The sequence below is a fragment of the Symsagittifera roscoffensis genome, chromosome 9 (assembly GCF_963678635.1).
Source record: "Symsagittifera roscoffensis chromosome 9, txSymRosc1.1, whole genome shotgun sequence".
In the NCBI taxonomy this organism is placed as follows: Eukaryota; Metazoa; Xenacoelomorpha; order Acoela; family Convolutidae; genus Symsagittifera; species Symsagittifera roscoffensis.
The window spans coordinates 20,127,305-20,153,154 of record NC_087070.1 but is presented as its reverse complement, the minus strand read 5'-3'; the positions used below and the strand labels follow the sequence as shown (position 1 = coordinate 20,153,154).

General features: G+C 35.0%; 2 protein-coding genes across 2 annotated transcripts in view; both read left to right on the top strand.

Annotated features, from left to right (window-relative positions):
* The first annotated feature begins 251 nt into the window (after positions 1-251).
* Positions 252-13,405, top strand: LOC134854420 (uncharacterized). Its single transcript, XM_063870663.1, has 10 exons — positions 252-732; positions 5,905-6,040; positions 6,928-7,065; positions 7,434-7,544; positions 7,707-7,898; positions 8,002-8,151; positions 8,513-8,592; positions 10,648-10,810; positions 11,091-11,198; positions 13,201-13,405. The coding sequence occupies exons 1-10, from the start codon at positions 513-515 to the stop codon at positions 13,403-13,405; spliced, it is 1,503 nt and encodes a 500-aa protein (XP_063726733.1). The 5' UTR covers positions 252-512.
* A 7,896-nt stretch (positions 13,406-21,301) lies between these two features.
* The window catches only part of LOC134854572 (uncharacterized), a gene marked incomplete in the record, with an annotated part of 17,727 nt that continues 13,178 nt past the window's right edge, over positions 21,302-25,850 (top strand). The window contains 2 exon segments of the mRNA XM_063870878.1: positions 21,302-21,450; positions 25,201-25,360. Of these exon segments, the coding sequence (XP_063726948.1) occupies positions 21,411-21,450; positions 25,201-25,360 (200 nt within the window).

The following is a 25,850-nucleotide window of genomic DNA, read 5'->3' as shown; positions in this document are numbered from 1 at the left end:
TGAGCATGCTTAATTGATTAAGTTCAGTATCAGCTTGTCTTAAAAATTAAAAGACTGAATTGCTTAGTATGCATATCAATCAAAATTTTGAAAAAACTTCAGTATTTACAAGAACAACATGTTAAATCCTTTTGAGCAACTTAGTCAAATGTTATCGAACTTAGTCTAACCTTTCTGTGATCAGCTATTTTGACAAGAAATCTCAGTCATGGACGAGCATAGTGCAAACAATAAGAAGTTTCTTACTTTGATTTGTTTGTCCAAGTAGTTATTTTGGTCACAATTCCTATCAATTGCATTATGTCAAAAAATGCTGAAATTATTCTTGATTATCAACATTCAGCGATCAATTATAAGAACAAGTCAATGTCAAAAATAAGGCTTACTTGTACATGTAAGGCTGCTGTGCAATACAATTAAATACAGTTGCTGTGCAAAATACAAATACGGTTGCTGTGCAATACCGATGAATAGTTTTTATTTCTTTTTGTTCTGCACAGAGAAAGAATAAAATGAATAAATCGACGAAAATTCTCTTACCATTTTACTTTGTGTTCCTCTGCAATGGAATTTGCTTCTTCGGAGCACAAGGGTGTCTTCTAACAGTGCTTGGATCTTTGGACCCCCCAATAGACGGTCTTTTACCCCAAATGGCTTTGTATGCCGCAGCCATAATTGGTCCTCTAAACGCTGTGTCTATCATGGATGTTTTAGGGCTGAAAACTACCATAGGTTTGTAACTAAAAATTCCATTTGGGGATAAAATATCCAGAATGTCTCTAAAACCATTTCAGATTTAAGCGCTTCACCATGAAAAATGCTTTTTTTACCCAAACCCCCACCTCACTTGCGAAATCCTGCTTCTGCTCACCATGCTTGATTATGATTATATTAGCGATCAGCGTAGTGAATTAGTACGAAACTTCTTTTTTAACCTAAGTTACAAATAAAAGTGTTCATTTTTGTTCAGGTGGCACTTTTGTTATAATCACAATCTGTAGCAGTAGAAATTTCAGCATCTGCTCTCTGCTTTATCCAAGATTTGGCCAAAATTTTACTAATGCAAGGTTTAATTTAACTTTTTTATTGGACTTTATAGAACTGCTTTTTGTCGTGTTCTCGCTTGTAATTGCGAAGCGAAGCTTCGCCTCTGTACAAAAATAGGAACAAAAATTATAAAATGTGGCAGCTTTGAGAACTATTAGAATATGTATTAAACTTGATCTATAATGCATAATATAGTCATTTCATTATTAGTCAATTGTACATGCTACTATGATAGCTTTTGAACATATAATTTTCTGTCAATTTTTACGCTTTTTCGCTTGATAATTTCTCTTAAAAATGAATTGAAAATACTGTTCGAGATTCTACAAAACGCAATCCCGTTATTTCACTTGAATTTGCCACCGAATGTGATAGAAGTCCGGCCAACTTGTATGCTGTCGCTTAGCATGCGGCGATTAGAGCAATTAGAATTAAATGTGTGTTTTGTAACATTTGCAACAAGACTCGAACTAATGCGAGCCGCGTCTAACAGAAGTTTTTTAATTGCGCATGTTAAGCGGCAGCTCATGCAAGTCGTTACGCCCGCATTGTAATAAATCACCGATGAAAATGGGGGTGTTCAACAGTGCCAAAAAAGGCGGGAAAATTTGAGAATAATTAAAACGCACTTACTGACGCTAATTATTAAAGAAAATCATTCCAATTTTGGCGCCAAGATGTCTGCAACTGCAAATTTAACAATTAATTTGGCGCCAAAACGTCTAAATTGCAAATTTTTTTGCTCAAGTGTCACTTATGATTGTAAATGTTCGACGACGTTTATTTTTTGATTGCCGCACCTAATATGTTGAAATTCGTTCAGATTTTTGGCACTATTGAACTAAGTTTTCATTTTCGGCTCTGTTGAACTAATTTTTTTCGGCACTGTTGTACTGCCCCATAAAAACTGGCCAGCGGAACATTTAAGTTAATCTGATTTCTATTTGTGTTGCATCTATACCTACCCTGTAAAACTACTGATTAAACTGTAAAATTGATGATTGTGCATGGTGATGATGCGGAGGGAGCAAAGAGCTACTTTTTTTTCAAACGTGGGCTTGAAAAATATTTCAAAAATGTTCATAGAATTGTAGACAAAAACTCAAAAATTGTCATTTGTAAAAGAATTGTTTTGATTCTGTTTTGAAGATTTTTCTAACTTTTTTTGACCTTCTATATCTAAAAATATGTAAAATGGAACAACAAAAATCAAACTGGCATTTTTCGTGATTGAAATGAAAGAATAAATCAAAAAAGCCTTCCATTCCCCCCCCCCCCCCCCCTTTCCTCAGGGATTCGACCCCCTGTCGACCCAAAGGGTCTCCCTTCGGTACTTTTTAAGAAATCCATTTTTAGCTGACCGACCTTAAAAAAACGCGTTTCAGAACTAAGTTTTTTTTCCATTTAAACACTGCCAACAAAAAGCGGACAGAACCATGCAGATAACCACGAGCAGCAGACAACTACTGAGTTAAGAAAGTTTATTGAAAAGCAATTAATGCGAATTAAATTTGAAAAAACAACTCGGTTTTAGCATAGAGGTATTTGCTTGTGTAAACATTAGACAGCCTTTATTGTGTTACAGAAGCTGCTGTACTCTCCGATTTCAAATCAGCCGGATCAAACCCTCAAAAATATAGATATTGGCAAAGTTGTTAATGACGATATGATGCAATCAATAGTCAGAGAGAATTAACTTTTTTAATAATAAGTGTTAAAAATTTTGTTAAAAAATTGGATATGATTTCAGGTATACTGACAGTTTCTTTTTGACTTGTGTGTTCAATTTCAAATTGATATATTCAGAGTGGATCGAGGATTTTCTCAAGAGGGGAGGCGGATTTTCAAAAAATGTTCGAAAATTTTGACATCATTTTTTTTTAGGTCGACCAAATTGATTTTCCGAGCTGTCCTAAAGCACTAAAAAGATGCAGTTTCGGCCAAATTTTGTGCGCTGCAGGCAAATTTTAAAAAAAATTTGTTAAAAATTTTTTTTAAAAGCGCCTAAAAACGCTTTAAAAAAGCCTTTTTAGGCGCTTTTTCGAAAATTTAGAGCAACAAAACAAGTTTTTTTTGGCGCGCTTCCCCCTCAAAATTAGTATGGATTGGCGTCGAAGGCGCCTTTAGAAAAATTTGAAGGCCAGTCAGCCAAAAAAGGATATCTCAAAATAGTACGAAGGGGGGACCTTTTGGGTCGGCAGGGGGTCGAATCCCTGAAAAGGGGGCAAGCCCCCCCCCCCCAAAAAAAAATCCGCTACTGAATATATTTATGTATTACCGTTTTTTTAATGAAGTTTTTATGCGTTTACGCTCCTGTTACTGGATATTTTCAAATGATCAAAATGATTTAACATGATAAGATTCTTTTGAATCATCAATAACCATTGACACCATGCATGATCTGTCTGCATTAAAAATCCTCGCTCTATTTATTTTTGTATTGCGACATACAATAAGCCTTATTCTATTTTTGCTGTGTAGATTCAAAAACAGTCGTGAATCTAATTGTTTGGTTAATTAATTGGTAAACTATTTTTAAACTTTAAGTTACAACTTTAAATATAACTATTTTTTTTTGAATGCTGTGTTCCGTGTTTTTCTTCCTTTAAAAAACGCTGATAGGTTGAAGGTAAAAAATGAAACCTCCATTAATAACGTTTGTTTTCCTTATAGTTTTTTTTGTTTGATTCTAAGTTTTCTTTTATGATTTACTGAATATCAAGTTAAGAACATAAATTTGAATCGAAGTGAATGATCTGCCCCTCAATCTGGTTTAGTCGGGATAATTTTTCGGTCGACCAAATAGCATTTTTCAACACAATCTAATAATACTCTAAATCGCCAAAATCGAAATGCAGGTGAGATCGTTCACTTTGTCTTGTCTAATGAGAAGAAGATTGTTCAAATGTGCCTAAAAATACTTCATTTTTCATTTAATTATATCTTCTAAAATCAACTGCAAAAACAGTCTGAAAAAAGTGATACCCTGCGGCTTTCTGGCGTGAAAAGACACCGAAGTAACAGTTCCGTGAAAAATAGATAACTCTAATGAAAGCTAAACAGGGAATTCATTGAGCTTTGAAATTTTATAACCATTGATTGATTGAAGTTATGCATAGTGCTGATTTAAATTATCCAGACGAAACGAAATTTTGGGATTTGAAACGCGGGCTGATTTTAAAAATGGGCTGACTTCAGACAAACAATGATGAACATTAAACTGGATTAAAATTTCAACATAATTTGGACAAAATGTTGCAATTTATTTTCAAGAGTTAGGACCAAAAACGTTTCTTCGAAAGCTGATCTATTTTGGCTTTTTTAGTTGATCAAAAATTACGCCAAACGTGCTGATTAAATTATGTTAAAATGAGCTTCGTATGTAGCTCAACAAAACTTAATAACACCTTATATCTAAAAATTCATGTAAAAGGTTTAAGACTTGTTATTAAATAAAAATTGTTATCTAATATGATAAATTTGAAATTTTTTGCCATCAAAAAATTTAATGGTTTATTACCATTGCGATAACGAAGGTATTGCAATCGGGTACAAACATTTTTCCCGTAGAGAACTTTGTTCACAGGATGATTTCCAATTTCAAGATGTCTTTATTTTCTTTATTTGCTTTGTTTTCTTCGATTTCATGGTTTTAGATTTTTTCCTAATAGAGTGTTCATTTAGTTGAAGACAAATTAGAGTCAAAATTTTATATGAGCATATTCATTTTAAATTAAATCAAGGTGATGGCACTGTGTAGTGTTTAAATGTCTGATTTTTTTTCCAAATTAGTCTAAAATAATTTCTGAAAAAAAACTTCCGGAAAAGGGAAAAGTTTGTTTTTGAAATTTGACTTGATCGTCTTGTCTATGAAAGTATTTGGCGGGTGTTGTACGATATTTAGGAATGTGGTTTGTTTCTTGTTTCTGCCAGAAATGTTTTGAAAGTTACAAATTTGTGTGTATGTTTTTCTTCACTACGGGCGTCTTTTTTTATTTGTGATTTTTTGTTGTAGTTCGCTATCCTACCGTTGCGTTTTAGCTTCATGTTTAACATGATACATGTTTTTGAAATAATTTCATAAGCTTTTACAGTTTTCTGTAATTTTTGCAATTTCTTTTATAGTAATTTTTTTAAAATTTTGTATTCAAGTTTTTGAAGTCTCAATGTTTAATTTTTCGCTGATTTTGATCTTTGTTTATAGCAAGCAATCAAAAATTCTTTTTGTACGTCCGAATTTTTTTATGAACATGCAGTTTGTTTGGTTCGAAAATTTTCACCTAAGTTTCTTGGTGATCATTGGTTTTTTGAAGTTTTTGGATCGTGATTTTTGGATCGAAACCTCTTTTTATATCCTTTCCTTCTAATAGTTATCAAAAAAACGAATGGAGTTTATGTGGCATGAATTTTTTAAATCTTTTTTGGCACTGAAGTTCTATAAAAATTGCAAAAATTTCCAAAGTTTTCAGGCGACGATTTCCAAAAAATTCAGTTAATTATTTCTTTTTTTTGTACAGGCCAGACTATCTTTTGAATTTTGGCATGCAGTTTGGTATCGCAAATATTATACCCTTTTTAACTTTTGCTGGACTACATAAGAGGATTGCTTTGATATAGTTTCATCAACAATTAAGTAATTTTGGCGTAAACTTTTGAGTTTTGCAAAATAAAATGCATCATTTTAATTCTGCTTAAATTCTAAACAAGTTTTGTCCTCGTCAACGTTTGCCTAATGTCACACCAACATAAAAACTACTTTTAAATATCAAGTTTAATGTGTGTTTAATTAATTTCCATGTCAAATCTGTTCAAAATATCAAAAAATTGCGGAGATTCCGCGTAGTTTTTGTCTTTCAGCTATCTGGTCTGTCGGACAAGCATCCCTCTGTGGGTCTTTGTTCTACCCTATCGAGTCCCTAGTTTACATCAGCTGCATACTCGCTGGATGGTCTTCATCGCTTTCATACGTAGTCGGAACTACAGTTATAGCCAGGTATTGTACAATATTTGTTCATTTCCAGAAAGTGAAGAAACTTCGAGCAGAAAAAATCGTTTAAAATTAAACGATTGTAAAATGAGCAAGTGACTTTATTTGACTTTATATCTGATCTTAGATCAAAATTATAGATTTTTTTTCACTACGGGGGTCATCACTGCGGACCATTAAGAGAGAAACAATGTGTAACAAATGTGCTCAGTAAAATTTATTGGGAAATTTCTAGTTTTTCCACTAAATTTGCCGAATTTAGTTACACGTGATTCTCTAGTAATGGTTCGTAGTGATAACTCCCCAGTGAAACAAAAGCATTTTTTTGTTTTGATCCGCCCCTTACATGGTTTCGACGAGTTCTTTGAATTGAAAGATTAAGTTAAGCTTCAAATTATTGGAAAGGGAGGGGAAACTCATGATCGGCATAAGAATCTGATAGTTCTTAAGATAATCCGCTTCCTTAAGGTGGGAACGGCTACGGCAAACTGGAAGACATCCCCCTCACCCAGAAAGGCCGAAGTAAAAAAAGGAAACACATGGCTAGGCGCCATAAAAAAAAGCTGGAAACTTTACCATTATACAAAAAATATATAAACTTAAAAGACGACCCCCAAGCGGTGAGTTTCCTACTTAAAGGGGTCCTCAAATTGTTGGAAGAAGGATATTACTGGAATGATAAAAAAGTGATCCTTGTATTCAATCAGTTTCCCTCCTCATTTGTAAATCCATCAAAGAGTTGCTTAAAATATCAAAATGTGCTGGTTTTGTGTTAGTCAAATATTAAAAGTTAGGGATCGAGAAATGAGTGAGCTACTAGAAACTTTGAGTTAATATGGTATTAAATGATTTAAAAAAAATGAGCATCTAGGGTTGAATTGTTTGGAGTTTAGAGTGAGTACTAAACATGGGAGTAGTGAGGCGACGAACAGTGGACTGTGGAACCTCTCCTTAGTGTCCAGTCTGCTCTGCTGCAACCTCGCAGTCTTCATTATATTCAATGGGAAGTCACAGATAACATACCAGGACAGGTTGTTTTTTTTTTACTTTTTTCAGGATTTGGATATCTTGAACTATCCCCCATTCTAAAAAGGGGTGGGGAATCAGCATATGCTTAACCGTTGATTTAGTTCTTCAATGGGGGTTATTTTATACTAGATACCATAGAGTATAAAAGAGAGATCCCGGAATCTGTACACAAAAAACTCTCTCTGCAAAAAGAAATCTGACAGTTTAATGGTCATGATAATCCTAACATTATCAAGAACCAATTTTAAACACTCTTTGAACACCGATATCAGTTTTTGAAGAAACCGAATAAACTTTAAAACCGAGTTGAAAAAATTAATGTGAACTGATGGGTTTAAAAGTGTCCTTATGCAATGCATGACATGTTTAGATACTGCCTTATGGTGCCCCTGACTTTAATGGGCCTCCTTGCTTGTCTTTTTTCTCTGTGTATTAACGAGGAAGAATATGGATGCAGTGGTGCCGCAAGAAAACAACTAAGGCAAGTTATTTTTAACATTTAATTACAAAGTAGGTAAATAATAGTGAAAAATGCCAAAAATCAATTTTACTTCTGAATTCAACTTTTACAATTAAATGGACTGATTTTTTTTTTAGTTTTTCAGATTAATTTCCAACAAGGCAAAAATGTTTACAATTTAAGAAGTAATGATCAAGGAGACTCAAGATCTGCTAGCTTCATTGCGGTGGAAGAGGGTTCCAATCTAGACAGCAGGGCAACTTCCGAATCTGGAACATTATCTTGTAACAGCTTGGAATTCCAGCTGCATCCTTGCCTGAACGAGAACCAACCCGAAAATATTTTTAGAAAGATCCAAACATTTCTGATTTCCCAGTAAGTATTACAGTCTCCTGCATCAAGTTCGACTCCAATATCATTTCGTTTTAGTTTCTCGAACAAACCTGCTTCTTCATAATATTCAAATTTGCTGTTCTAGGCTAGATCTAGTGAAGTCTATAATCTTAACTTGTTGTGAGGGCAAAGCACTGTTACTCTATAGCACTGGACCCGCAGTTGGAATGACGAATGGATTCTGTTGCGGAGTGGCACAATCGGCTGTCGGAAACTCACTCTACATCCAAGACAGGTACTCAGAATAGAATAACCGGATGCTGTGAAGATATCGCACAAGGTTCTGACGATGGCCGTCTCTCGAAATAGCAATAAAAAAGAATTTTCCCTAATTTAAGTAACTCATTTCACTGAATTCTTTCTGCTTTCTTCAAGATTTTTAAATAAAATTATATTCAAGACTGCTTTAAAGTCGAAAATTAACTCTTCAAAACCGAAAAAGGTACTGACGCTGAAAACAATTTTAGTTTCAACTATTGGGTTCTAACTTTTAGCGTTTCGTGAACTTAAAAGATTATGTTTTCATTTAGATTGAAAATATTGAGATGCTCAATTTTTTTTCTTCGAATATGAAACTATGCTTAAGTTTGTTTCAGCAAAGAGGTGATGGGATTGATGGGAATCGGCATAGGATTTGGGCAGATATTCGGTTGCATACTGTACGCCATCTTTTCATGTGAGTCAGATGCGCTTCAAATGAAAACAAAACATATACCAGAATCAAGATCAACTGGTTACTAAGCAGTAAACACAAAATGTATGTCCCATCGCATTGTATTTAGGCGATGCAACAAAACCTAGCAGAAAAAATCTTACTAAATGTTTTTTATCGCTTAAAAACATTTGAGTTTTCGAGCAGTTTGTGCGTTCAGGTTGATTTTTCATCGAGTTGTTTATGAGCAGCCTTCATCCGCTTCGTTCAAGCGATTTCTTGCTTGTTTTTGTGGTACCAGACAATGGCATCGGGTAGTTCTTGAAGCAAGATACTTGTAAACAGCAGATTTTCAGTTAAAACCTTGCTGTCTCAAGAGTCCAATATCTTTCAAGCGTTGTTCTTCAAGTCTCACGTTTGGATTCAAAATGTCTTTTTTACCCTTGCGATAAGCAAGGGTATTGCAATCGGATACTAGACTTTTCCCCGTAAATATAATTTTGTTCACAGAAATGTCTAGCTTAAACACATGCTCAATTTCATGAGAATGCAAATATAACTACCCCATCTAGGACTTATAAAGGCTTACTAGGTGAAGTACGTTTAGGGCAAAAATTTTTTTTTCAAATAAATTTCAGAAATTCAACATTTGTTTCAGAAATTCATTTGAAAAATAATTTTTGCCCTAAACGTACTCCACCTAGTAAGCCTTTATAATTCCTAGATGGGGTAGCTATATTTGAATTCTCAGAAATTCAACATCCCAGAAACTCAGAAATTCAACATTTGTTTCTGAGTTTTGGGGATATTGAATTTCTGAGAATGTTGGTTTTTAGCTCAGTTTTCGTCGGTTCATTTTCCTATTTTAAATGTGACTTTTCTCAAAATCTACCGGCCCATATCTGAGATTTTAGGGTTAGGTTCAATCCATAGAACGCTTTGCGGGAAGCTGCTTATGTGATTACGCCGAATTCGTTTATACAAAAAACTATGGCCCTCGGAAAAACCTAACCTCGTTAGGTTTTTCCTTTTTTACCTAGTTTTGAAATTTTTTGGTTTTCTCGAAAACTATCCTCCGAAATCTCAGATTTTGCGTTCAATCGTAACAATGAGCTCAGGGGCTTTTCTCGAAAACTACCCTGCAATTGTTAGGTTAATTCTTCGGGCTCAACCAAGAAAGAAATTTTTGGGAATCCTCTCTGCTTAAGTGGCCCCGACTTTCTTATTGCAAATAAGTTTTGGATTTCTAAAATTCAAGATTTTGAACTTTTGGCGTTTTTTAGAATTCTTTTGATTCTCTTAGAAACTACCGAATAAAAACTGAGATGAAGTGTTCAATCAAAATAACCGGTTGCAAGAATTTTCCCTTCAGAAGTAGCGACTTCCTTTTTTGTAAGCACATGTCTTATGGAAGATTGCAGTTTCTCAATATTTTCATTCTTCTCACTTATTTTACTAGAGAAAAACCAATGTTTGAAATAACCGTTTCCTCCTTCATCAATACAACAAATTCAAAAAATATCAAACATCTAGCTTTAGCTGTGCCCCTAGTTATTTTTTACCGAGACTTACGAACATTTAATTGTTCGATCCCTCAAACATGTTGTGGCCCTTTAGATTTTTTAGAACTCCCAGATGCTCAAAAAAATAGGTTAACCGAATTTCTGACGCAGATTCACTAACAGACATGCTAAGCAACACTTTAGGCGTATTCTTACTTGAATTTTTTGCTCTGCTACTTTTTTTGGTTAACTGATTGTGTTCGAAAAGTGTCAATTTGGAATTGTTACAGAAACAGAATAGCTGCGAAACAGAAACTATTCCAATTAGAATTATGGCAAAATAATTGATCTAATTGCGTTATAGTTAAGTTTTGAAGTAAAAAGAAGACTTTTCTAAGTTTATAATTTTTTCCACAAACTACCTCAGACAAGAAGTTTTGTAACTTTTGAAACTTGACATTGCGTGAGAGATGATAGCAAAAATCTTTTCTTTTTCTCAATTTTTTTTTCAACTTGACCTGTTGATTTTTACATGACCTGTGGAATTTCTGAAAAAAAAACATTTATTTTTTTCTAGCTAAATCGAATTTCAATGGCCAGTTTTCCTTTCTCTACGTGTTCACATATCTACTCGGCTTCTACATCATCTTTGCCATCTTGCCTCCTGACTCAATTAGTGCAGAAACTACAGAAAAGGGATACTTCACACACTATAGCAGCTACTTGGCTGTCTTATCCGGGTTGGTTTTTTTCTTAGCGTAATTGGAGATAGAAGAAATAGGGAAAGAATGAAGTCGAATGGGTTGAAATTTAAAAAAAGAGTATCAAAAACGCTGCCATTAACATGCCAGTTTTATGATAAAATTTGCGATAATATTCTCCTCTTGTAACAGACGACACTAACAATTTTTTTTTTGTTAGTGTCGTCTGTTACAGTTGAAAAAGTTGAAAAAAAAATCAAGATTAAGTTGATTTGGTTTCTTGATTAAATGTTTCAGTATAATTTTGTTTGCATTATAGGGTTCTGCAGGGCATGGGCAACAGTGTGACCTACTGTCAGTTCACATACATCTTCTGCATTGTGTTCCAGCACACTCCAGATGACTCCATCTATTTCTCTGGAATGTAGTAAGTGAACGATGGCTGGAAATATCTTTCTCAGTTTATTATGAAAACATTAGAAGGGTATAACCTCTTGAAGCAGGCGGAAAAAGTTCAAAAAAGTTTTTATTTGAAAAAATTGGTGTTTTGTATTGTAAAAATGACATTTTTTGGCTATCAACCGAAAATAAATATGTTTTTACAAAGCTGAGATAATCAAACCCTTCTTAAATTTTGCTGAGCTACGTGAGAGGCTTGCAGTGATACAGTTTTGTCAGTAAATGATCAAATAGACTTGGAGTATTTTTTGATAGATTAAACAGAGCCAAAAATGATAGTTTTGGGTAAACTTTTGGGCCCAAATTTTGCAAAACAATTTCACTTACACCATATTATTGCTCTTGAAATTTTAAACAGGATTATTTTTCATAATTTTTGTCTAAAAATAACCTAAGTTGAAAAAAAAAACGTTTTAAATTGCAAGTTTCATTCATTTTGGCCAGGTAATTTCAATCAGCACTGTATAAGCTTACCTAAAACTTGGTAATGACTCCATTTCTAAACAAAACCAGACAGCTTGTATTAGGGCGAAGCCTTGATTGTTTTGAATGCCTTTTAGGGTCTGTGGAGCAAAAATAACTTTAAAAAAAACGTAATAAAATAAAACGAACAAAATTAAAAATTTGATGTTTTTTTGTGAAAATCTTCCCTCCACATGCCACTAAAGTACACAGTGATAGATTTCGCTCCAAGTAAAATTTCAATTATAGTAAATAAGCTTACTTCAACCAATTTGGAACAATTTCTAAGGCCGATTAAATCTCCGCTCCCGTGTTAATAGCCTGAAATGTACCGCGCGTTAATTGTCCTAAATTTCTAAAAATTGCAATTTTCAACCCCATAACTTTACAAAAATTAATCACTGGTGAATTGTTTTTTCAAATTTAAGCTCAAAACAACAATAATTTTTGAATGATATAAGAAATCCGTCAAAAATGGCTAATTAAAAATCGAAATTTGTCTGAAGAAAAAAAAACCCGCCCCGAGCACAAATATTCCGTTGCTTTCGTTACGAAAGTCGGAACAACAGGACTGCTTGTATAGGGGTGAAGTCTTGAATGTTCGGATTGCCTTTTATGGTCTATGGAGCAGTTAATTTTCTTTAGGAAAAAAATCATCCCCCACGCGCCATATTAAGTACGAAGTGACAGATTTCGCTCATAATAATAAAGAAATCGATTAAATTTCTTCTTACGCATTAATATATTGCGCGTTAGTTGTCCCAATCGGCAAAATTTAAGACTCATAATTTACGAAAATGATCACAGGTCAAATACCTAATTACATTTGAGCTCAACAGAACAATACTTTTCGTGTGATATAAAAAAATATATGTCAAAAATTACTAGTTAAAAAGTCGAAGCTCGTATATCAGAGCAAAAACCCTAATGTTCCGATCTCCCCTTAATTCATAGCGAAAAGCTTTTTGGGAAAAGAAATTTTAAAAAAAATTGTAAGTTCTGGATAATATCAAAGATCTCCGATTTTGAAAATTTGAGTCGTACGAAATTAATACGACCGATAAGCTAGCCTCAATGCAATTCGGAACAGTTTTTTGAGAAAGATAGATCACCACGCATATATAGTTTGCGTTACGCTTTCAGGGTTATGGCTAAAATTTTCGAATTGCGCATAATTTAGTCCAAAAAATGGTCACTTAAAAATATTTTTTTTAATTTGATTTCAGGGAGTCGATACCATGAATGGGGCTATAAATATTTGTGTTACAAACTATCATTTCGATCGCCAAAAATTGACTGAATAGAAAAACCACACCAGTCATAAATATCTGTTTTCTTCGAAATTCGGATCAAAAACCACCCGAGCACAATTATTCCGTCATTTTCTTCGAATATAGTCGGAAGAACATTAAAATTTAATATTTTGGAATCCAGTAAAAAACCAAGTCAACTTGCAATTGACAATGTGGGCTCTCTGTGTTGAAAATTACCTTCTTTTCTGTTACCAGCATCTCGATCGGACTCGGCTCCGCCCTCTTCTTCTTCGTGTCAGATCAGATCACACTTCCCCTCCAGCTGCTCATCCTAGTCTTCTTCACTCTTCAGAGTGCAGCTGTCTACTTAGGGGTGGAGAGCAGCCACAGAAGGGGAGAGAGAAACAAACAACTGCAGATTAATTCAGTCGGGGCTAGTGGTGTTGAGGTTGTTAGTTAGAAGTTTTTGTGAAACTGTTATTTAGCTTGAAATAATTATGAAGCTATAAATATATTATCATTTTTATATGCAAACAACATCTAGCAAAAGGTGATGACGAGAAAGAAGTATTGATTTGGGCGATTTGGGACATCATCAAAAGGTTTTTCGAACTATCGATTGATTTCTACTTCCGGTATCAATCAACATCCAGTCATGTGAGAAAAAGACACCCAAGTTCACAATCACCGTTTTAAATGCCAAGAGTTTTGACAACAAGACTGGAAACCGTCGTTTTATCGCCAGATGTATCCGGTTCTCACGCTGTTTCATAGTACACGACTTTGCGCCATTTTTTAAGTAGGGGACGTCAGAGCTGAAATTACCAAGAGCGATACCAAAAGGCGCTTTTAGGTATTTTTTGGAAAATTTTGATCGAAAAAATGCGCTTTTTCGGTGCGCGCTCCCCCCTCAAAATTAGTATATATTAGCGCCAAAGGCGCCTTTAGAAAAACTGTAGGGTCCGTAACCAGAAATGGATATCTCAAAATAGTACAAAGGGGGGACCCTTCGGCAGGGGTCGAATCCCTGAGGGCAGGGGGAAGCGTCCTTTTGGAATTCAGGTTTTTTTGTTTTGTCGTGCAAAGGCCCAAAAAACACGCATAAAGTGAGCCACAACCGAATCCAACACAAAAAGGAACGATAGGAGATGAAGATCTCCTATCGAAGATGAAGAAGACGTTATCGAAAAATTGAAGATGAAGAAGACGTTACTACATCGTAACCTGACGTAAAAATTTTTATGTGAACGTTTCAGTGGAGTCATTCAGGCCACCGGTTTGATTAGAGGTTCCGCCCAATTTTATGAACAATAGTTCTGCCCCATCAACAAAACAACAATTTTATTCACTGAAAAGTAGTTGCAATTTTACGACTCCGCTAATGTTGGTTGTAATTTTTTTAAAAATCTTGAACATCTTTTAAAAAACGAGCACAATTTGCATCACTTGAAAAGTCATGATTTTTTCTTACCAATACACCAAAAAATTAAAAACATGTTTTACCTAATCTGAATACAAAAAAGTCTACTCATCCTGATGGCTTAACTATTGATGTTCAAAAACATTCAATACCGGTAAAAGTAGGTTCGCAGTGGGCAACGTTAAAATAACGTTAAATTAGATGTAGCCAAACTATTTTATTTAGCCTTCCTTAACGTTAAATTACGTGTAGTCAATATTTTGATCTTACCCTTGTTCAACGTTAAATTATGTTAAACAAAGTTAAGCATTTTAATTCCAAAGTTTGGCTTTTAATCGATTAGGCGAAAATTCAATAACACGTAATTTAACGTTTTTTTAACGTTCGATCTCAAGTTAAATAACGTTAAATCAGTCACTACACGTAATTTAACGTTAGTTAACATGAGTCTGCTTTAAGTTTTGTCCACTGGGTTTCCCGTTTAATTTTTAAAGTAGTTGTGCTGACAGTGGTAACGTAATGTGTTAATTAGCTTCAAAATTTTTACTTATAATAAAAACTTAAGCTAAATTTATCAACCGTTTTTCTCCTTCCGAGTTAGAGTTTCGGGAAAAAAATATGATTAGCAATGCTTAAATTATTCATTAACTTCAGACTGTTTTTGCCATATCATTCTGGGTTAAGATCTAGGCGCTAAAAGCTCAAGTACATTGTAACTTCTGGTATAACCGTAGTAATTTGTTTTGCAATTGAAAAAAAAACTAACGACTGTGCCTTTTGAAGATTTTAAAATGCTCTGAATGCCAGTCACCAATGTATTTTTCTTCCGCAAAATTTCTATTGCTCAGCCTTTCGAAGAAAAATTTGTGAATACTGTAATGTCTATCTAGATAACAGACACTACGATGTTGTCAACGGGTTGAGTGTCTCTGAAATTAAATCAATGAACACTTGGCATTCTACAGGAAATGATTCTAAATCATTTGTGTAGCAAAGGTTCGGTGGAAACTCTAAGAAGCAAAGTTAATGCACAGTTGTTTTTATAATCGAATTTCAGGAAAAATGCGACACCTCTCTAAAGTATTTTGAAAAAATTTGATGAGTTAGATTATAAGATCAGACATTTATATTCTATCAAATTTCTCCTGATTCTTACAACTCGTTTGCTAATTTCATCGTTCAAACCTGTAATTTTTTCTGTGACTCTACTTTTCAGCTTTTGAAACCACTCTTGTTGTGAAAGGTAGAGCTCAAAGGAGCTAGTAAAAAATTGACAAAGACAATCAATCTACTTAATTGTTTATTTAAAAAAAACTTTTAATTGGTTGTTTTGAAAGTTAAGCATGAGGGAAAACGCATTGACAAATGATCAATCTTCAAATAAATTTGCGAATCAATACTATCAATAAACGATTAGATATGCATTTCGAAAACTATCCAGATTTCATCTATAATTTTTCCAAGGGCAGTCTGGACAGTATTCATCGTAATTTTCTGGACAATTATATTCTGGGTTGTGCTGATTTGTTTTTTGATGGAACTTAAGGAATTCAAATTGAATTTTTGGCTAATTGTAGTGTTGTTTTCCCGAGGTATTGGACCATTCTTTTTTTGGGAAATGAAAAACTTCAAACATTGCCAAAGAAACTAATGTTTTTAAATCTAAGGGTGAGATATAATTCAAAACTGTTCTGTTTTCTTAGGCATCCTTCGGCAGTTTTCGTTTGAAATATTTAGAATGCCTTCTCAAACCTATAATAATCATAAATTACAGAACATTTTTTTGCATATATTTGGTTTGAAAACAATTTGTTATTTTTATTATTAGTAAGTGGGGTTTTTTAGACTTTACTTCTTACTTGAGTAACGTTAATTTGCGCTAGTTGAGCAAATTAGCTTGTAAAAAGTTTTAGCAGCCTGAGAAAAATCATATTAGCCCTCGCTGGACGTTTTTTAACTATATGATTCATAGATGATTTATTGTACAAAAACCAAACGCTCCCTCCATCGGCGAGCGCTCAATCATTTCATGAAGCGAGCTGCTTTTCGAAAAAAAGTGAATTCTTTTTTTTTGGTCAAAAAAAATCATTACAAGGCCAAACTAAGTATTGCGTAAATTGTCGGCGGACAAGGACGCTCTCTTTGATCTTCTTTCATGCTTTTGTTTTCTTTCATCGTTCCGATGATTTTTTAACAAGTTTAAAGTTTTGTTTCTAGATTCCAGATACAAAACACACCTATCCATTGCACAGCACAATTTGGTATTGTAATGCTCTAGAAAAGACCCTGCATTGGTTTGGCTTACGCCGCAGATGAATTAGAAAAATAGCCAAAAAGTGACGTTATTGGATGTGATTGGATGATATTGAACAAAAATTGCGTTTTTTCTCCGCGTGCATTCCCTCAATTTTATTGTTTTATGTATGTAAAAATATATAATCAAAAGACTAAGTAAGAGACATTTTGTAAAAAAATTTGAAAGGGAGGCAGTTGTATATGTATATTGCATTTTTTGAATTACTGGTTTTTTCTCGATCGTCCCATTCCACCCAGCAAAGTTTGGCACTTTGTGCTTATTCAACCGAGATCGTTACAACTCTTGTCACTCAAATTGGCAGTCCTTTTATCGCCCTAATTATGCGCATATATTTTTGTTCATATATTTGGTTTGAAAATAATTTGTTATTTTTATTAATACTGTGGGGTTTTTAGAAAAACTTGCATAGTTTCGCGAAAAGTTTCATAAACCAATGACAATGTTCAAAACCTTGCCATTCAGCTGTTCAGAATTTAGCTGATCACATGAAGGCCATTTTCAATGGTCGAAGCAACAAACTTTGAATGTTTCGATAGAAAACATCAAAGAGCCTTTTAAATTAATTGGATACAATTTTTGGCAAGTGATGTTCTGATTTATTTCGTTTCAATGTAGTCGAATAAAATTTGCGTAAAACGGTAACAAAATTGCTCAGCTCGACCATCAAATTGAAAAATTGAGCGACTTTTTTAGCTGATTTTTGGTAAAAGCTTTGAGTGTTTTTATAGTTTATGTAATTCCATTTTTTTTTGAAAATCCGATCAAACAAAATAAGCTGTAAGTTTGAATGAAATTTTCTCAAAATTACTTGATTTTGCTTCCAAAGAGATCACCTTAAAAACTGCTAAAAACTTAACCGGATTTATAATCGCTCAATTAGTAGTGTGGAAATATGACCCATCAGGTAGCCCAAAAACTGTAAACTTTTTGCACCATTTTCTTTTAAATAAATTTAAGCCGTCCGTCCTGTTTTTTCTCGCAAAGTAGCTGAGCTCAAATAAAAGTAACAAGCGAGTCATTGCGGTCGGGTGGTGATTTTTTGCACAATAAGTTTTTGGTAGCACTTTTTCAATTCGCACTTAGCCCTGGGTGCATTTGAATTCTGTCTCTGGCCGATCAAGGATGGTTGTTTTGTAAGATTTTGCAAGATAGCCTCTTTCAAGATAGCTTTTACGAAATTTTCATTCGTGGAAAGGAAACAGCTTTATGCGTAAGCACCTGTTCAGCATTCGTCGATAAAAGGATTTTTTTTACACACAGCCTGCTATAAACCCGTAGCAATATTTTTTAAAACAATTTTCATGTTAGGCGACAATCTTTCAATTTTGATTGACAACTGAAATATCTCCATACCATAAAAATCAACACAGTTCAAAATGATTGAGAAACAAATAAAGACCTAAAAATAAACAAAACTTCTCGTAACAGGGCGCAGCCCTGAAAATTCCGACTGCCTTTTAACGCTTATGTAGCAGTAATAACATAAACAACATAAAAAAATTAAATGAAATAAAATAAAATGAAAAACTATTTTTTCTAAAAATTGAAAATTTTTCTGAGAAAATCATCCCCCCACACGCCGTATAAAGTACAAAACAATAGATTTGGCTCCTTGTAACAAATCAATTATGGCGAATAAGCTTCTTCCAACCAATTTGGAACGATTTCTAAGACGGATTAAATCTCCGCTTACGCGTTAATAGCGCGAATTATATCGCGCGTTAATTGTCCCAAATTGGTCAAAATGGCCAAAATGGCAATCTTTAAACCCTCATAATTTTACGAAAAATGATCACAGGTGAAATATCTTTTCAAATTTAAGCTTAGGACAACAATAGCTTTCGAATGATATTAAAAAATTTCCGTCAAAAATGGCTAGTTAAAAAGTCGAAATTTGTCTGAAGAAAAAAAAAACCCACCCCGAGCACAAATATTCCGTTACTTTCGTATCGAAAGTCGGAAAAATAATATTATTCAAGCAACAAGCACTGGATACATAGAGTATTGCTTTTCTTTACTCATTTTTTTTCTGAAGACTATTTCAATTTTTTCTGTAGACCTTTTTTTTTTCGTCAATCACTACTGGACTTTTTGCATGTTTCTGTTCAATCATCTTGGACAGTAGTCAAGAAAAAAACGAACACCCGGAATAGAGCAACCCTTAAACCGTGAAATTGATGATCTGGTGTTGTAAACTGTTGACGACAGCACTACAGAAAAAATATTAGGTAAACTTGCGGTTTTTTTTCAAATTCATTGAAAAATCTTTTCAACCAAAAAAAATACTGTTAATCATCAAGTGATAACCATTGATCTCAAAAATTGAACATGTTTGAGTTGTAAGTGTGCGTTTTGAACAATCATCAGTGTTACATACAAAACAGAATCAACTGCTCACAATTTGCAATGGTTATGTAAACAAGACTGCTCGTATCAGGGTGGAACCCTCAGTGTTCCAACTGCACTTTAATTTCTATGGGATAGAAAGAAGTGCAGTTTTTCTATGTAAACTTTTGGAAATGATATACGCGCATGCTTCGTAACGAACAAAGTGATAAATTTCGCATATATAAAATATGAAGCAGACCAAAGAGCATGCCTCAATTTATTTTGGTACGGTTTCTAAGACGGATTAAATCTCCTCATACGCATTAAAAGCGCGAATAAATTGCGCGTTAATTGTCCCAAAATGGCAATATTTAAACCTCACAACTTTACAAAAATCGATCACAGATAAAATATCTATGTAAATTTCAGCTCAGGACAACAATTCTTTTCGAATGAATTTTAAAAGTTTTGTCAAAAATTGCTAGTTAAAAAGCCAAAATCGGGGAAAAAAACTACCTCGAGTCCAAATAATTCGTCATTTTTGTCTCTGGAAACTAAACGGAGCAATCAAACAAGTTGCATAACAGAAGAAAAAGAGTGTGGGTTTGTTTCTGATGCAAAAAAACATAGCCATCAGACAGATAACAAAAAAGCTGCTAAACTTAAAAAAATATATAATCGAAAACTACAATTTCGAACATCTTTGTTTTATAAATTTCACTGATTTTTTTTTGTTTTTCATCATGAAAAACTTTTTTTTTGATAAAAGAAAATAAATTCAAAGTTTGTATTTATTAACTAGCATTTGTATTCCGCTGGAATAGAAAAAAAGTCTACTGTGCACAGGGGCGGATTTAAGGAAAGGGCAGGAAAGGACAACTTAAAATGTCCAAAACTACTGATTAATCTAAAAGTTGTGTTATTAGCAACCACACAGAATTAGTAAAAGTATTTCAAATCCGAACTGCGCATTGGCCTTGTTTCTTGTTGTTCTGCTGACTGCATCTGAAATATTTTGAACTGATTCAGCGATATTAGAAGTAGGAGTCAATAAGTACAACAAACCGCAATTAAAAAAAGTCACCGTTTTCAAAAAAAAAATTTTGCAGCAGCCCAGCTGATTTAAAGAACAGTTTTTACCAAATTTAAGCCCGAAAAACGTTTTGACGATTGCAGCAAAAACGTTGAATTATTTCCGAGATATAAGTCAAACAAATTTGAGAGATTCGGACTTCAAGGCAAATTCTAGCATCAAAAACAACATTTCTTTGCCGGTTAAAATAAATTTGCATAATATTGACATATGTTGATTGTCATGTAATGTTTTCACCATGCTTTCCCAAGCGTGCTCCCATAAGTTTCACTAACTCGCTCTGACATTTAATTGGTAAATTCTTTGAGAACTAATGTCAAGAACACTTTGTCATATTGGTGAGCTTATGTGAATATATAAAAACAGCAACAAATGGTACACTCCGATACTTCAACTTCACGCTCTAACCGGGTTATAGCGAGGTTAGCCAACAAAAATTTCAATCTCTTAGAATTATTATGTATTAATCAAATATAAAAATTCTGATACGTTGTTAACTTTTTGGTGGAATTTTTTGGATGATTATCGTACAAGCAGTAGCGTGCCGAGGGGGGAGAGGACTGGTTGCCAAGTTTTCCAAAGGGTCCCCCTTTGGTTTAACTTTACGATATCCATTTATGGCTGGCCAACCTATCTAAATATGAGGGAAAAGCGCGCGCCGAAAAACGCATTTTTTGTCAAAATTTTCCAAAAAGTACCCAAAAACGCCGTTTTTTGGCCTTTTTTTTAATTTTGCCCGCGACACAGAAAATTGTTGACAAAATAGGGTCCTTAAGAGTATTTTCGGAGAGCTCCGAAAATAAAATCGATCGACCTAAAAAAAAGGTCCGCAAAACGTTCAAAATTTTTCGAAAAACCGCCCCCCCCCCTTAAAAAACTTCTGCGCACGCCACTGCCTACAAGATTACCTCTTTTTTTCAATGTTCTTAGAAGATAACCTCCATGTTACAAAATTTAGCAAGATAACCGTCGCTTGCAGGATAAATGTCCATGATCGATTAGGGCTGTCAATTTTATTTGAAAAATATTCTTACGTCGCAAAGCACGACTAAGTTTTCTCGCTTTGATGAAAGTAAAGCTAGAAGTAGAGCTTTTCAAGGTACCTTTCATGCTCTTGGCAACTTATTGTCATGTTTGGATATATTTGTTTTCGCAGTTGACACTGAATGTATAAACACATCAGAAATTATACGCTGCAATTTACTTTGCCCGGTTTTGTTGACAAAACGACCACTTGGAAACGAGAATCTTGAAAACATGAAACTGTTCAGATTTTCATTTATAAAAACTTGTAAAGTTTTCAAATAATGAAGATTATCCTCGTGGTTTTCTTGCCTATTGGCACTGGTATGTATTTTCTGTGCACTACCTTTTGTTTTACACATCCGTTCAAAAAGTGTTGTAGATCAATCCTTGTAGTTGCAATATAAAAATATTTCATTCATAAGTAAAAAGATATCAGCATACTCTCTAAAAAATGAACCTTAATTATGAACTAAATCACATAGTTTTTTTTTAGTTGAATGCGCAAAATTAGTACAATAAATTTTACGATTTCTGTTTGGCAACCTTTACGGAAACTGCGATTACTCTCTTGTTTAAAATTAACATGCTGCGTAAGAGCAGACAAAAAAACTATAACTTCAATAAAACTTAATCAAAATTAGTTTTAAATTTAATTAACAACATTAATTAACGCAGCGAGCGAAACATGTAGCCGAACAAAAACTTTGCTTTGCGTGTTTACAGAGCAATCACAGTTTTCGTAATTGTAGCAAGGCCAGAAAACGCCCCAAGCCAGATTGTGAAAGCACGCACAACGTGCTCTTACATGGAGCTGAGAAAATTTTTCCTCCTAAGGATACTAAAAGTTCCCCGGCGTCAGGTAACGCAAACACTAAACATGTATCGACTAACGCTGCCGTCGGCGATATTCATAGCCAGGAGTCAACTAAAGGCCTCCTGCCAGTTGCATCACTCGCCGTCTCTTCGGATGCGGCCATTACTAATGACCTAGCTCTTTGCGATAGTGCTTCGACGCACTCATGGGTATCCGCCGATCTCGTAAAACGGCTCCATTTGGTTGGAACTCCCGTTAACCTCACCATAAATGGACTCAATTCCACAAGCGTGATGAAAACTCATCAAGTAAACTTTCAAGTTTCCGCCGAAACGAATAATAGTGATTTTTCGTTTTCTTTTCGAGCTTATGTTAAGGATCATATTCGCATTGGATCGGATAGCACAAGTATTCCTGAATTACAAGAAAAATACCCGCAGTTGGCTCCGATAAAACCTATACATTATAAGTATGAGGAAGTCGAAATAATTATTGGACAGGATTTCTACTATGCCATAAGACCCGTTGAGTACCTTCTGGGGAAGGACTCTATTTCACCGTGCGCCGTACGCCTTCCGATAGTTTGGGTTTTAAGTGGTCCGTTACCGCCGTCCCTTAAGTCGAACTCGTCTTATTTTAAGTGTGTTGTCGAAGACATGTCTCTTGCAGACCAAATTAAAACTTGGTATGAGTTGGAGTCACATGGAGCCTTCAAGCAAGTAGATGCCCGTTCCGCCGCCGACAAACGCGCTTTGTCCGTTTTGAAAAATGACACGTTTCACGATGGTGAGAGGTACATTGTACCAATGCTTTGGAACGATAAGGAAAATACTTTACCACATAACTATTTTTCCTCCTTAGCTAAATTAAAGTCTTTGGAAAAGAGGCTAGATAAGGATCCGTCGCTCCGTGAAAAATACGCCGAAACAATTAGAGAAGATATACAAAAAGGATATGTCATAACCGTTAAGGCACACAATTCCAAATCACGAGCCGATCCTGAGTGGTATCTCCCGCATCACCCGGTGTTGAACCCGAATAAACCCCGTAAGGTGCGCCGAGTCCTCAATGGGGCATCGAAGTGTCATGGCGCTTCCTTGAACAAATCTCTGTTGGTTGGCCTGGATCTCCTTCAAAATCTCATTTTTGTACTTTTAAGATTCCGTCAGCATAAATAAGCCATTTCAGCTGACATTGAAGGGATGATTTTACAGGTTGGAGTCCGTGAAGAAGATCAACCTTCTCTTCGTTTTTTTTGTGGCGGGAGGACCCCACATCAAGTGTGGTAATTCGCCAATATACGCGTCACATTTTTGGTGCTCGTGACTCGCCGACTTGTGCGAGTTTTGCTTTGCAGAAGACTGCATCGGATAATCAAGCTGAGTACCCCGAAGCTGCTTCGGCTGTTGTCCAGAAATTTTATATGGATGATTATTTGGATTCTTTTCAAAACAAGGATGACGCCTTGAAATTAGGTAGAGATTTAATCTCGTTGCTTAAACTAGGTGGGTTTCGTCTGACAAAATTTGTCAGTAACATGCCCGATGTAACAACTGCTCTTAATCCGGACAACCGTGAGTCCAATTCCTCTGTTAAAGATATTTGTGCGAGTCCAGACCAGCCGTCGCATGTTCTCGGTCTTAAGTGGGATCACGTAAAAGATACCTTAGTCGTTAGTAGAGGGGTTGATCGTCCAGTAGACAAAGCAATCACTCAGCGTACCATGTTGAGTTTTGTTTCCTCTGTTTTTGGTCCAATTGGGTTAGTGGCTCCGTATACCGTGAAGGCTCGCCTTCTATTAAACGATATCTGGCGAATCAGTGGTCAAAAATGGGACGATGATCTGCCAAAGGAAATCAAAAAGCAATTCCTTGAGCGGCACTCAGGTCTTCATTTGTTAGATTCTCTGACAATACCTCGCAACTATTTCACTGATCCTTTCGACCGAATAGAACGTCACATGTTCGGTGATAGTTCGCAGGGTTTTTTCTGTGCCGTCGCTTTCCTTCGTGCGCGACTTGCTAGCTCTCATCAGACCGAATTAGCTTTTGTGTTTTGCAAAGCCCGCGTCGCGCCTATAAAAGCGATTTCTATTCCAAAGTTAGAGCTTCAAGCGGCTCGTCTTGCAACCCGCTTAAAAGAAGAAATTTTGAAAGGTCTTACTTTCAAAGTTACGGATATTCTCATGTGGACAGATAGTACCACTGTTCTTCAGTGGCTTCACTCTTGTAGTAAACTACCCGTTTTTGTTGGTAATCGCACTGGTGAGATTCTGGAGTCTACCACACCTGATCAGTGGCATCACATACTTAGCGGTGATAACCCAGCTGATACCGGTACACGAGGGATTTCTTCGGAAGCCCTCAAGGAAAGCAGCTGGGTTAATGGCCATAGTATACTGAGAACAAGTGATTGGACGTTCAAGCCCGATACAAGGGTTATTGATAAAATAGGACTCAAAGGACCATCATGTGATATCGACATTTGTCTGGAAAATTCGTCAAATTTCATCGTCGATGTTTTGACAGAAAAAAATCTTCCCTACGGAAAATGGGAGAGATTCAATTCAATTGTAAAATACAAACGCACAGTAGCATTTTTGTTAAGATGGCTGCCATCCCATAAACATTTCCGGTCAAGTATATTAGAAATTACAGACCCGTCTGAAATGGATATTGCTGAACAGAAGCTCATTTACCTGTCCCAGGGTGAGACATTCCCTAGTGAGCTAAAACTACTAAGAGCCGGTAAAGTTATCACGAGGAATAGTCGGATCGCCAAGTATTTGCCGTTCATTGGACCAGCTGGCATCCTTCGCTCGACTGGGCGCATCAGCCGCTTGGTTAATTCCAATTTCGATAGCAAGCATCCGATTATACTTGATGCACGTCACGCGGTTGTTCGGTTATTGGTTCAGCACTTGCACGTTAGGAATTTCCATCAAGGCTTAGATTACATGCGTGCGGTTGTTAATTTGAAGGAAACTTTCTGGGTTTACATTATTTTATTTTTTGACAGATTATTTTAAAAAATGAAATGCGTTTGTTTAGGAAAAACGTTCTTTTTTAAAATTAAACTTCGAAAAATTGTTCAATGTATATTTATGAAATTTCAGATTAATTTCAACAGAATTGGATAGACTCCAATAGCCACGTGCATATTTCTCATGTTTAAACGTTTGGTTTGTCAGATAATTGAATTGAAAAAAAACAGTTTCTCGAAAAGTAGAAAAATCTGTAGAGCTTTCTTTGTTTCAGTACCCCTACTCTGCCAGTGTTTATTCAGCCCCAGTGACCATGAAATGTTAGCTCGTTCTTCATCCTCCCCCTCCTCTCCCTCTTCAGAAAAGTGGGGGTCATGGGTCTTCTGGCTTGCCAATAGACTTGGCATGACGGGAGCGGTTTGCAAAAAACACAGGTGAATCTTGTTAAATTTTTATTTTATTATTCAGGCCGAGTATATATATATATATATATATATATATATATATATATATATATATTTATATATATATATATATATATGTATAAATATATATGTATATATATAATATAAATATATTGATTTTCCAGAACATTAAAAGATCCCCTCTTGGCCATTGTTTTGCTCACCGCTCTTTAATAAGTTTTTAATAAAAATGTTACAAAAATATATTTTGGGAATTTGGAATTTTTTTTGGCGCGGTCTTCTCAAGTCAATTTGGGAGAAAAATATCAGGACTGGTTGAACAAAAATTGATGTAAAAGACGGAGTGGGGCTTTTTGAATGGCCATGCGCTTTAACTCTTGAGGAAAACAATCCAAACCCATAATATGACGCTATCTATTTATGTATCTATGACGCAATCTATCTATGTATCTATGGCGCAACAGTAAGATACTAAAAGCAGAAAGACTAACAATTTTAC